The sequence below is a fragment of the Dryobates pubescens genome, chromosome 4 (assembly GCF_014839835.1).
Source record: "Dryobates pubescens isolate bDryPub1 chromosome 4, bDryPub1.pri, whole genome shotgun sequence".
Taxonomy (NCBI): Eukaryota; Metazoa; Chordata; class Aves; order Piciformes; family Picidae; genus Dryobates; species Dryobates pubescens.
Window position 1 is genome coordinate 46,347,925 of NC_071615.1, and position 14,113 is coordinate 46,362,037.

A 14,113-nucleotide genomic window follows, 5' to 3' on the forward strand; every position below is an offset into this window, starting at 1 on the left:
GACAAGTACAATACAATATAATAAGAAGTAGCATAAAATGAAATATACATATTTTTTTGCAACCAGTGAACCAGGAAGCTTTTTGGGAAAACTCAGCAATGAGTAACAGCTATCTATCACTTAAGAACATGAAGGCTGAGTAGCCTCACTTCAAAACAGAAGAAAAGCAGCTTTTAGAGTCAAGTGGGATTTGCTTGCTCTCTGGTGCTTCAAGAATTTCCCACATTTATTTGCACTGAGCAAATCCTCTGAGTTAGTAAACCACTGCAATACAATTGGTATGTCAACAGCAGGTGAGGCAATCCCTCTCTCCACCAAAATATATTGTAGCTTTCTAAATTAACTTCAGATGCATTTTATTCTTGTCACCTAACTTTGAACTCCTAGGTTTCTCCTAACAATACTTTTTTTCAGCATGCAAGATAGAATTCCCAGCAAAGTTTTCAGATGTCTGTGTCAGCCCCAAAAAGCTTTATCTAAAAATACTATGGGGGAACTGGTTGACAGCAGGCTGAACATGAGCCTGAGCATGAGGCAAATGGCATCCTGGCCTGCATCAGGAACAGGAGCAGGGAGGTCTTTCTGCCCCTGTACTCAGCACTGGTTAGGCCACACCTTGAGTACTGTGTCCAGTTCTGGGCTCCTCAGTTTAAGAAAGATGTTGACTTGCTGGAATGTGTCTAGAGAGGGGCAGCAAAGCTGGTGAGGGGTTAGGAGCACAAGTCCTATGAGGAGAGGCTGAGGGAGCTGGAGTTGCTCAGCCTGGAGAAGACAAGGCTCAGGGGAGACCTTATTGCTCTCTACAACTACCTGAAAGGATGTTGTAGCCAGGTGGGGGTTGACCTCTTCTCCCAGGCAACCTGTGACAGAACAAGAGGACACAGTCTCAAGCTGTGCCAGGGGAGGCTTGGGCTGGGTGTTAGGAAGAAGTTCCTCACAGAGAGAGTGAGTGACCTTTGGCATGGGCTGTGCAGGGAGGTGGTGGAGTCACCATCACTGGAGGTTTTTAAGAGACTGGATGAGGCACTTAGTGCCATGGTGTAGTTGATTAGATGGTGTTGGGTGATAGGTTAGTCTCTTCCAATCTGACTGATTCTGTGATTCTTTCTACTTTGTGGGAGCAACAGTGGATGGTAACCTTGTTTACAAAGGCTTGTTCATCTGACATTAAATGATTTGCAAGGCCACTACTACACAAAGGAGGATCTGTATTCCATCAAAATCTGCTTTATATGTATTTTGGGGTAAGTCATAGGGAAAATAATTACTGGAAATCAACAGCAATACCATTTACAAAGTTCAGGATGACTTTGGTCCTGGACATTCCAATGAGAGTTATTACTTTGTTCAGAAAGGCTCTGCATTTGCTTAGTCTTAGCCACTGCTAGATACTAATTTATTTTAAAAGCAAGGCCAGATTTTGGTAGTTCCCCTACTAGACACATGAGACCTCAAATTTGTTTTGATTGTAATTGCTGTCTGATTAATGGATGACACTGGATTAAAAGCTGTTAGAAGAACTGTAACTGGTCTGGACCATGACATGCATTACCCCTTTGCTCTTTCTATGAGGTGGGAGAATTCAACATAATAGGAGGCACCCTGATGATCTGTAACGTTCTCCTTAACAAGACTGATCTTTGATCTACTTTTTCTGCAGCTCATGAAGAGTCCTTATTCTGATGACTTGTAGGATTTTCAATTTTATTTTTTTTCTGGATACAATGAATATGATTTATGTCTCTTACTGCACAGGTAAAAATCTTTTGAATTCTCCCTTCAGGGACCAATATGGTTGCAGAAAAGAATATAGCCTGGTACCATAATGGCATGGGAGAGAAACTGAAACAGGTGGATGCCCCAAAGCAGTGCTCATAGCAAAGCAACTAAGAATAGTTATAGTGGAAAAACACATCTGCTGTAGCATAACCTTTCTAATGCTATCCTCAAATCTGCACTTGTGACTAGTTACTCTGTGACTTAGCTTGCATCCTTTCCTTCCTCCCTCCCTCCCTCCCTCCCTTCCTTCCTTCCCTTTTTCTTTTTCTTTCTTCCACCCTTCATTTCCTCCTCCCTCTTCCTTTCCTCCCTCCTTTTTTTCTTTTTTTCTTTTTCTGTTTCTTTTCTCTTTCTCTTTCTCTTTCTCTTTCTCTTTCTCTCTCTTTCTCTTTTTCTTTCTCTTTCTTTCTCTTTCTTTTTCTTTCTCTTTCTTTCTTCTTCCTTTCCTTCTTTCCTTCCTTTTTCTTTCTTTCCTTCCCCCTTCCCCCTTCCCCCTTCCCCCTTCCCTTCCCTTCCCTTCCCTTCCCTTCCCTTCCCTTCCCTTCCCTTCCCTTCCCTTCCCTTCCCTTCCCTTCCCTTCCCTTCCCTTCCCTTCCCTTCCCTTCCCTTCCCTTCCCTTCCCTTCCCTTCCCTTCCCTTCCCTTCCCTTCCCTTCCCTTCCCTTCCCTTCCCTTCCCTTCCCTTCCCTTCCCTTCCCTTCCCTTCCCTTCCCTTCCCTTCCCTTTTCTTCATGAGATAGGCTTCTTCCTGAAGTACAACTGTGGTATAACTCCAAAGGGCTGCAGCTGCATCTTACACTGCTGTAAGTGGCATGTCTACCTGACTGATCATCATAAAGCAGAGTGGAGGAGGCAAAGTCATCGGCACCGAATGTTCTATGAAGGCCTTTTTTGCACTGAGATTAAGCTATCATGAAATATTTACACTCGCCTCTGCATGTGCTTTATTGTCTGCTGGATACGTGCTCAGAAAGAGTTTGCTTAACCAGTGCAATGCTGCCATCCCTGTTATGATGCAGAACCTAGTGAGTTTATGCCAACAGTGTATTTTGTTCTCAGATAAAGCTTTTCACACTTACACCTTCTCATGACCTTTGTGTGCATTATTTCTGTCCAACAGTACCATATGTATCTACATGATCTAGCTGTACTTACTGCATGCAGTTCCATGAGAGTTTCATTTGATGCAATGTAATTAACCCTCAATACATAATGAAGTAATAATGATATTGTGTGGGACTTCTCCAACTGACTCAGCATTTCAATGAAATGTGACACAAGTCCTTTACTACAAATTACTATCAATGGAAGAAAAATGTCCAACAATACAGATAGATGAAGAACTTTCCTCAAACCCTGTCCTTTCTCAGGCTGAGACCACAACCTGCTTAATTTTCCACTGCAAACAATGAGCACTGCAGAAACTAAAATGGTTTTTCAATAACTATTTTGTACTTTAACAGGCATTAGATGTAAGGGTCAAAGAAATGAACACAAGAATACCATTTGATCTAGGACATTAGTCATTTCTGATTTTACAATTAAAGTGAATATCCAATCTGTCAGCCCTTCAGAGTATTCAATCTTTTTGTGTTTCCTTTTTATTTAGAGAAAAGTATATTATAAGGAAGTACACAGAATTAACCAGGTTGGGAAAGACCTTTGAGATCATCAAGTCCAACCTATCACCCAACACCATCTGATCAACTCAATCGTGGCACTAAGTGCCTCATCCAGTCTCTTTTTAAACAATTCCAGTGATGGAAGATCCAGACCAGGCTGGATGAGGCTCTGGCCAGCCTGATCTAGTGTGGGGTGCCCCTGCCCATGGCAGGGGGGTTGGAACTAGATGATACTTGTGGTCCCTTCCAACCCTGACTGGTACTGTGATACTATGATGCTATGATGGTGACTCCACCATCTCCCTGGACAGAACATTTCAATGGCCATTCATTCTTTCTGTGATGATTGTGTCACTGAACTGCTGATGTAACGCATTCCACTTTATTTTCAAACCCTTCTTGTGCTTTGCTTTACAAACTACCAAATTAGATATGATGAAGTAATGATTATAGTTTGGTTAGACTGTATGCAATTTGCAGTGCTACCCAGAACGTGAAACAATGGAATTCTGCAAAACATTATCACAGTATCACAGTATCACAGTATAACTGAGGTTGGAAGAGACCCCAAGGATCATCGAGTCCAACCTGTCTCCACAGACCTCAGGACTAGACCATGGCACCAAGTGCCACGTCCAATCCCCTCTTGAACACCTCCAGGGATGGTGACTCCACCACCTCCCTGGGCAGCACATTCCAATGACGAACGACTCGCTCCGTGAAGAACTTTCTCCTCACTTTGAGTCTAAGCCTCCCCTGGTGCAGCTTGAGACTGTGTCCCCTAAGGGGACCTGAGGGATCTGAGGTCTCATAACAAACTCAAGACTTAGCTAATAAAGAAGACTATGGAATGATGAGGCACAGAGCCTTTATCCCTGTATTGCTGGTTCCATTTTAGCTGATATTAATAGCTGTTGGATAATCATCATAGGGATACACAGCAGCTGTCTGCAAGTGAATGACTGTGCAGTCTCATAAGACTTCCAGCTACTGAAAATTCCTCTGCTAAGGCTGTTTCTGTCCATGACACCAACTTGAATGACCAGAGCACTCAAGTGTGCCATAGCAAGGACCCAAGCATACCTTGCTGTTCCTAAGAGAGTTCCCTTTCTAACCAGCAATGAAATGAGAAAGCCAAGTAATGCAAAGCCTGTTCGCTGATGCCCTCCAGAAAATAAAGAAAAGCACTTCCTTGATCTAAAACTTTACAAAACTACCCAGAGAAAAGTTTTCTTCTGAACTGCCTGGCAGTCCAGCCTGAGGCTAATGGCATCAGGGCTTGCAGACAACTAACTCGTGAAGAAAACCAGATTTCTCACACTGTTATGCTAAACACTGGAACAAGGCTGCTTTGCCACAAAACCAGCCCCAAACGTTTGCACTGCTGGACAACAGCCCAAAGGAAATGAGTCATGTCACGCACAAAATGCCTGCTAAAGTTGGTCTTCTAAGGAGGTGAGCATAATTTCAAGAAGTGTGTAATCACACTATTTTAAAGGACAGTTTCTGAACATGGAAGTGTGCAACACCCTTGGGTACCGGACCTCCCAGCAGAAAGAGTCTCCCTAGTGTCTGAAGAAATAAAAGGACTATTTGTCAACATCAAAGATTGAAATAACTGTATGAAAATACGAGTAAGAATTGTTTCTACCTTGCCCCTTATGTTTATAGAAGAATGTAATGTATAAAATAGCAGGCTAGGGACTCTGCTACTAAATAAAAACCTCTCATGTTGCTACTTTTTCACCAGCAATGCCCTAGGATCTTTTGAGGAAAGTTCCCACTCTTCCTTCTACCATGTGTGTATCTTTTGAGTGATATTAAGGCTGACATAAATACCTGTGGTTGGCAAATCCAACAAACTTGAGCAAAACCATAAACTTCACAAAAAGCTCACATGAATTCTTCGCTTGGGTTAGGTTCAGTAATCATTAATAGCACATTATGTTTAAGAAATGCTGTTTCTAGTTCAAGAAACGTTAAACACAGTAAAAGATCCAGCATATGAGACTGTCAGCTGGCTCACTACTGGAAATTACTGTTCTGAAGAGTTCAGACATCATTAAAGGTGAGAATAATACAACACAGTCATGTTCCTTTCCCTTTCTTTTTCTCCTGTCCTCTGTATTAAATCAGAAATCAGAGAAGGATATGACCTCACAGGCAACCTACTTTCCTCTTCTGCCAGTGCAGGCTCATTCTCTCTGATACTATCCATTTCTGAGCGATTTTCAAAGCCTGTCTTCAAAATATTCTGCAGGTTTTTCCTTTGTTAATTTTGATATATTATTTTACCGTCTAACAGCTCACTGTTAGCAAGGTTTTCTTGATAGTCAGCCTGAAGCTCTCTCTCATAATTCATTCCCTTAACTGTAAATTTCTTTATTCAGATTCAGCTCTACTTATGCCATGGCAGACTGCACTGTTCTTCTGTTATTATAATGCTACGTTCTGAGCTAAAGTCTGATTTTTTCTTTCATTTATTTCTCTCACTGAATGGCAAAGTCTTATACTCAATTGAGTATCTCCAGTACAAATTATTTTTGCCCCAGAATATGTTTGCAAATTTCTGAGGTTTATCTTATTTTATTTCCTCTGTGTTTTCATAAGCCTTCATAAAAAAAGAAACACTGTCTTTTTCCTTTCCTTGGAATTTATACTGCCTACTTGTTCATTACTACCCCTGAAGTTTATGAAGGATGATTGCTTTCTCTTCCAGACTATTGAACATATTAAAGAAATACACAAACCTACAATGTGCATAAATACTGTAATGGGACAAGCTGTTCTCTTCATACTTTTAATAGCTTGAGTTTACTAGGTTTATTCTTCCTCTTCCTGTAACCCATTCCTATCAAAACTATCCTATCAAAAGTTTTGTAGAATAGAATAGAATAGAATAGAATAGAATAGACCAGGTTGGAAGAGACCTTCAAGATCATCGCATCCAACCTATCATCCAACACCATCTAATCAACTAAACCATGGCACCAAGCACCCCATCAAGTCTCCTCCTAAACACCTCCAGTGACGGTGACTCTACCACCTCCCTGGGCAGCCCATCCCAATGGCCAATCACTCTCTCTGTGAGGAATTTCTTCATAGCATCCAACCTAAACCTCCCCTAGTGCAGTTTGAGACTGTGTCCTCTAGTTCTGGTGCTGGCTGCCTGGGAGAAGAGATCAACCCCCTCCTGTCTACAACCCCCCTCCAGGTAGTTGTAGAGAGCAATAAGGTCTCCCCTCAGCCTCCTCTTCTCCAGGCTAAGCAACCCCAGCTCCCTCAGCCTCTCCTCATAGGGCTGTGCTCCAAACCCCTCACCAGCTTTGTTGCCCTTGTTTGGACACATTCCAGCAAGTCAACATCTTTCCTAAACTGAGGGGTCCAGAACTGGACACAGGACTCAAGGTGTGGCCTAACCAGTGCTGAGTACAGGGGGAGAATTAGAATTACATGCACTTCCTAATATGTTATTTTTAAGTGTGGGACTACTACTTAGTCTCAGTTCAACTCTTCTCCTGAGGGTATGTCTGAGACTCTTTCCATTTTACTATAACATCAAATTAGACTCTAATGGTAAGTATTGCAGTTATGGCCTGACATTTACACAATCATGTTTTACCTCCTTTTCTGTTGAGTTATTCAATGTAATTCACAATTACACTTGGAAATTCACACCTCTGAATGAAACTTTAAAAAAATTATCATTAACTCAGCCAAAGCCAACCTTACTTTAAATCTTTTCAAAAAGTAAGAAAAAAGATTAAAAGCATCATTTTCCTGCCACTGCAACTGCACATATAGCTTGCCAGCTCTTTACAGCATGATCAGAAATAAAGCAAACACCTAGAATTCCAGACAATGAAGGCAACATTTTTCCTGAGGACCACAGTCATATCACAGTTATGGATGGTTCATCCAAGTTGCATGCTCTGTACTGGCCCAGACTGACTATAGTAGCCATAACAGGTTTGGATTCAGTGCTGTGCAAACACTTGGGCAAGGTCACATCTCCTATGGAGACAGACTGAGAGAGCTGGAGTTGTTTAGTTTGGAGAAGAGAAGGCTCTGAGGAGACCTTATTGTGGCCTTCCAGAATCTGAAGGGGGCCTACAAGAAAGCTTTTTAGGGTGTTGGGTAGTGATAGGACTAGGGGGAACAGAGCAAACCATGAAATAGGTAGATTCAGATTGGATGTCAGGAAGAAGTTCTTCCCCGTGAGGGTGGTGAGACACTGGAACAGGTTGCCCAGGGAGGTAGTAGAAGCCAGGCTGGATATGTCTCTGGGCAACCTGATCTAGTGGAAAGTGTCCCTGGCCATGACAGGGGGGTTGGAATCAGATGATACTTGAGGTCCCTTCCAACCCTGACAATTCTGTGACTCTATGAAAATAGCACCAGGCCCAATGAGCCCCCCTTGAATGTGGGCACACAATAGGCAACTATCTGAATGAATCTGGGAGTACCTGGCTTGACTCCACATAAGGACACTTTATTTCCCTCCTGCTTTAACTTGTAACATGCCTCACCACAGCTGTATTGCCAGTATCCCCAATCCAATTATGGCAATAGGGAAAAGTTCACTGACACTGAATTGGTGATAAAATTAAATAAAGAAACTGTTCAATACTAGTAACTTCTGCCTTCTTTGTGTCCTATCATCCCATTTCTTACAGGAAAACCACAGGCAGCATATGCACTAGATTCAGTATATCCTTCATCACTGCAGTAGCAGTCCTCATCAAGTTCTCTATTATGGGGCTGAGCAGACTTTACCTGCACTGGCAATGCCACTGTGCCAAATACAACAATGAAGGTGTCATTTACTCTAATGATACCAAATGAGTTAGTTCTAAGAGATAAGAAGTATTTATTTTTAGCCTCATTAATCCTAAATGTGAGGAAAAAAAGTCCTAATGTAACAAGAAAAAAAAAGAAGGAATTAAATTAAGTAATTTGTTTGCAAACACTTACAGTCCATAAATCTGTGGAGCAATTTCCAGTCGGTTCAGATGCATGTACAGCTCAATATCATGTTTCTTCAGCAAGTGATCCTGAATTTGGTTTACCTTTGCTACAATAGCAATAGAAGGGCCTAAGTCCTGTGGCCTTGCAAATGGTGTAGGTGTAATCATCACATCTTTCTCCTGCAAAAAGAGAAAACAGGGGTAAAAAAAAGAACACCCCTCGAAGCCTTACTGTCAACAAGAAATGTCTACTAGAGATTTGTTTTACTGCAATCATTGGCTTCCAAAGAAACATAGAAATATTAAGAAGTTGTTGCTTTTCCAGCAAGAGAAGAATCTCAAGTATCCACTTCTGTGGTAGGTATTGTGGGATTCTCCTTCCCAGGTGTGCCACAGTTCATCCCCTCATTCTGCACATCAATTTTTACATCTGTGTTTTACTTTCCATGTTCTGACAAGGTGTTGACAGCTTTAATATCAGCAGTCTGAGTCAGTCCTAAACAAAGCAGATGAATGGTAACTTAGTAAAGAATATGTGTCCTGAGAGGACAATAAACTGGATACCAAACAGCAAATAACTTATTTTCAAACAATCCTTTCCAAGCAGCCTTCCCTTGCTCAGAAACTCCGGTGCCTGTACCTCAAAATCTATGTAACTTTGATAAAACATCACAAAACCCTTAAACCAGAAAGAAATAGAACAATGAGATGAACCTGTTGATTAGAAGGAAGTTGGTTGGACCTAGAGGTTGTGTAATCTGTCATGATCTAGAACATAACACACACACTAAGTGAAAATGGGAGGAGGACTACTGAACATTAACATTCTTTAACTTGATACTGCTTTAAACATTCCTCTTGCCATAGGGTGGAGTATTATTGAAAAAGATGACAGGATGCACAAAACAAATGCAGTAAGTAATGAACCCCACTGAACAGGAAACATGCAAAAAGGAGGAGGAGAAATTAAAAAGAACAAGTCAAACCTATCAAAAGAAAAACTGGGGAAAGGGAAATGGAGAATCAAGCTGCCAGGACCGATGTTAAGGTTCTAAAGGAGGTAAAATTGAAACAGAAAGAGGGAAAGATTTTGCAATGACTTTTGTTGCAATCTGTCATCACAGCTCTCAGATCTGAAAGCCTCACTCTGAAAAATAGTTATTGTCTGTCTACTCTTTTGCTCAATGTATTGACAGAGAAACATTGTCCAGGTCAAAAGGTTAATACTATCAGAAGACTTAATTACAGCTTAAACTGTTGAAAGACAAATTCACTTGGATCAATACAATCAAAAGCACTTTGTTTTTAACATTCAGTAACAGGGAAAGATTTGGGGTTGTGTGGGGTTTTTTTGTTTTGTTGGGGTTTTCTTTGGTATAAACTATCCCCAAGGCTGTTTGCTATGGTTATATGGTTAGAGGACACAGTCTCAGGCTGTGCCAGGGGAGGTTTAGGTTGGATGTTAGGAGGAAGTTCTATACAGAGAGAGTGATTGCCCATTGGAATGGGCTGCCTGGGGAGGTGGTGGAGTCATCATCATTGAAGGTGTTCAGGAGGAGACTTGATGGGGTGCTTGGTGCCATGGGTTAGTTGTTTGGGTGGTGTTGGATTGGTTGATGGGTTGGATGCGATGATCTTGAAGGTCTCTTCCAACCTGGTTTATTCTATGTATTCTATATTCCCTCTTCAATGTCATTCCCTCTGTACCAGCTTTTTAAGAGGGAGCACACCTATTTCAAAATCATTTACAACATGGTTTAACATTCAAGTGGGCAGAGTACGTTTAGTAATTTGTACCAAAAAGCCTTTTTTCAACATATATATACACACACACACACACACATATATATATAAATTTCCTTTGCTTGAAATTTTTTTTTCTGAAGTTTTCAATTTCTGTACTGCAGAAAATGTGTCATGGTGCTGAGCAGGTAAAATGTTTCTGTTTAATGATCTGATGGATTATAAATTGTATAGTTAAATCTGTTTAATTGTTGTCCAGCTATGGAAATTGCAGCAAAGGGACTGATCTGTCAGTATGCTGGTTTTACCATGCTGTTGTGGTACCAAAACATACTCAGTTAAGTTGCACTAGCAAATTGCTTGACAAAAGCTCCCTCAGACTGTCAAAGAAGGCTCACTAAAACAGCATCCTTTCATTCAAAATCTTTTCTGTTCTACCAAAAGACACTGGAACAGGTTGCCCAGGGAGGTGGTAGAAGTCCTATCCTTGGAGGTACGTCTGCTGTCACTTCTCACGTGATTTTGTTGAGAAAATGACAGTTGAAATGGCTCCAGAAAAATCACATCAGCTGGTGTGAAAGAAACAAAGAGATGCTCAAATAAACTAATACAAAGAAGCTGCCAAACTGTTAAATTATAAATGACTCACAGTGCCTGTACCTAGAGTACAGAAGCCACGTGGACAACATGATATTGCGAGCCTGCCCATGCACACTATGTATTAAGTTGCCACATGAAACTTGCTTTCTTTTTGTGAGCTTCTGAGTCTTGGAAAAAATTTGAGTGTGTGGGTTTAGTCATCTATTGCTAACAGAAAATATGAATGATCAACTGCAAAGGGATGCAGTTCATCATAGGAAGACCAAAAGAGGGGTGGTGCAAAGTTGTTTACAGGAAAGCATCAGCCACACTACTAAGGACAACTGAAATATGAATGCCAGTGAAACATAGCTGAAATATTTAGATCAAGTATTAGGAAGAGAGTTGCCAAATCCTGCCACAAAACCTACCACAAATGAGCTGGAATGTCTGGCAGTTGATACTAATACAATTTATATATTCAAGCATTTAGGAAACAAATGCTGCAGTAATAAAGAGAGGCTAGGACACAGTACCAGCATAAACTGTGGACAGATTTCTCTCATTAACCACCAGGGAACAGAGTAGCTGGAGAAGCTCCTCTAATGGCAGTTGGGAGTAATGGAACCAACTGTTAGAGCTATAAAATGTAACAGGTCTCTTGGAACACATGCATTCATTGCATCCTTCCTGAAGATTCAGACTTTTATTATGTATCTAACCCTCAAAGTCATAATTGTAAAAGGCATATGTACAAGAAAGGATTATTAAAGATTATACATGTTTGCAAAGAACAAAAACAAACAACCAGATATTAATCCGTGCGCTTTGCATTGTTAATTTTTTATGCCATGAAAGGACTGGAAAGGGCAATGTAAACTTTCACCTTCTACCACTGCTACTCTGTAAGCAGACCTAGTTATTTCCTGGAATAGAACTCAGCCTCAGACTTCACCACCTCTTGTCAGGGAAAGTGGAACAAATTCATTTGAATACAATGAATTCTGAAAAGCTCCACTCAGAGCAACGTGTCTCACAGCTTTGTTGTTGGAATAAAAGTGACTGTGTAATAAGTTCACCAAATTTGTATCCCATATGCTTTACCCTGTGTTACTAAGGATTAAGTGAAAACTCAAATCCAAATAGTACTTTATAGCTGTAAGTGGCTTGGGCTGAGATGCCAGTGCTCCATTCCTAAGACAATATATGCAACAACACATTTTAATATTAAAAGAAATAAAGGCTTTCAAATGAATCTTGGGTGAACAACTTTTTCTCCAAGAGACAGGCAAAAAGCACCTCTCAGACTAGCACTCCCTAAATACAGCTCACAAATACAGAATTTGGTGCCCACATGTGAACACCCAAACCCAACAAAATTCTTCTTATTTCTTTTGCTAGCCCAAGATACTCACCCCACGACCTATGCAAAAAATGCTGAAGTGAATCAACCTGGAACTCAGTTTGGAGGACAACCTTTTTATGATATAACACACTGAAAGTCTTGACAATACCTGTAACAGGACCGTCTTGCTAAAGTCTTCTACAAAGCCTTCATCACAAAGATAGTTTTTCAGAATTAAAACAAAAGAGAGAAAAGTAAACAGGGAAAGAGACTGGCAAAAAATATTCAGAGGAAATCGTGAGCATATTGAGTGAGGGAATTGTCCCCCATGCCATACATAAAGAGCAGTTACAGACAAGAACTGTAGAAGGTCCCTAGATGGTCTCTGCAAAGTTCTGTAGAACTAAACAGAACACAGAAAAAGCTTTTCTATGAAAAGAAGCAAGATACTAAATACAATGCTGTCTGTAGAGCTAGCTACACAGGAGATCAGTGGGCACAGACATTCCCTCTAGTTAAACACCCTGTGATCAAGAAGAAAACAAGAAAGAAAACAGAATGAGGAAGCCAGGGAAAGATGCACCCTGACCTTTGACAGGCTTTGGCTTCATAACAACTGAAAACAATTTAAGCCTCAAAATGTTAAACGCTGCCTATCTGCATTTATTTAACACAGTATTTGCACAGGTTTTGGTCACATAGATGTGCCCATGACAGCCATTATTTCAGATGCTGCACAAGAACATCATGCAGACAGAGCACAATCTGTGTTTGCATATTTGGCTTTTGATTACCAAGTCAATAAGTGTTGGAGGATTATCAATATTTCAACAGTTAGGAACTCTCAGCTGGAAGACTTTCCACAAGTGTGTATGGCCAGATCCTGAAGAACCTCTGAAGAACGTAAACTTAGCTGAACCCGCTCTAACTAAGTTCTTTAACAGAAGATGCCTTATTAGCTCCAAACGACTTAAATCATTAATTAAAATCACATTTGCTTCAAAACACAACAAATACATTTCAGAGAGATATTTACCTTCTGACTGTCATGTTCAAAAGTTGAAAACCAATGTTCTGCAGTTTTCATAAGATGTGTGAACATCGCACTGGAGGGGGAGAAAAAAAAACACACCAACCCAGAAACTCGGTGTTAAATAATGTATTAGATATAAGAGCAAAATGAATGTAAAGGAAGTGTTGAAACTTACTAGGCATCATGTTCCAGATATTCAGGATTCAAAAGAACTTTCATTTCGTCGCTGAAAAAGGCAACAGTGAACAATCCAAATGTGAGTGTTTATTTTTGGTCAATGTTCAGCATGTACTATTATGTATTTATAAGCCAACTTTCACATCGAGTGCAAATGAGAAAACTAGCCTTTTTAATTAAAAAAGAGCAACTCCATTGAACAAATGAAGTCTTTCCTTTTTAGAAAGATCAAAAACAAATTAGCTGGCTTGTCTGCACTACAATGAAGTAACCATCTAATTATTCCAAGTAACAAATTACTGAATGTCACAATGTATTATTTGAATATGCTTGATCTAGAATAATTGATTGCTGCACAATCTATCACTGTTTGTCCCAAATAACAACAACAAAACCCCACGGTTACTGGTCAAATATGCAGTATCAAAACACTAATTTATTTAGTTTTAATAGACTGTATTTTTATTGTACTTTAACAGTAATTAATCAGTGACAGAACCTCTTTTCCATCCACTTTGCTGCTTAGCTCTACTTTCTCAGTGGGGATGGAACAGAATGCTATGCATAACACAGTGTTATTTTAAGTTACATTGCACTGAAGAGCAATGCAACTTCGGGATATCTAAGGACAGACATTGAATAAAAACACACACTTGTAAATAATCTCCATCCCTATGTTTAACTGCCTTTGGACAATCATATTGAGGGGTGCTAACGGAGGTAATTAAACTGTCTTTGAATCATTGCTAGGCTCTAAAAGTGCAAAAAGAAAAATGAAATTATCTAAGTGCCACAAGTGATACAAGAAGGCAACTGGTTACCATTTTTTAATTATATTTTTATAAGGGAAAAAAACCTTAAACTATAGG

The 14,113-nt window shown here is 40.3% G+C and overlaps 1 protein-coding gene across 1 annotated transcript in view; it reads right to left on the minus strand.

Moving 5' to 3' along the window:
• TBC1D5 (TBC1 domain family member 5) overlaps nt 1-14,113 on the minus strand; it is a 329,215-nt gene that overhangs the window by 119,258 nt on the left and 195,844 nt on the right. The window contains exons 12-14 of the mRNA XM_054161226.1: nt 13,243-13,293; nt 13,071-13,140; nt 8,375-8,547 (exon numbers count right to left, since the gene is read on the minus strand). Of these exons, the coding sequence (XP_054017201.1) occupies nt 8,375-8,547; nt 13,071-13,140; nt 13,243-13,293 (294 nt within the window). The remainder of the gene's footprint in view (nt 1-8,374; nt 8,548-13,070; nt 13,141-13,242; nt 13,294-14,113) is intronic.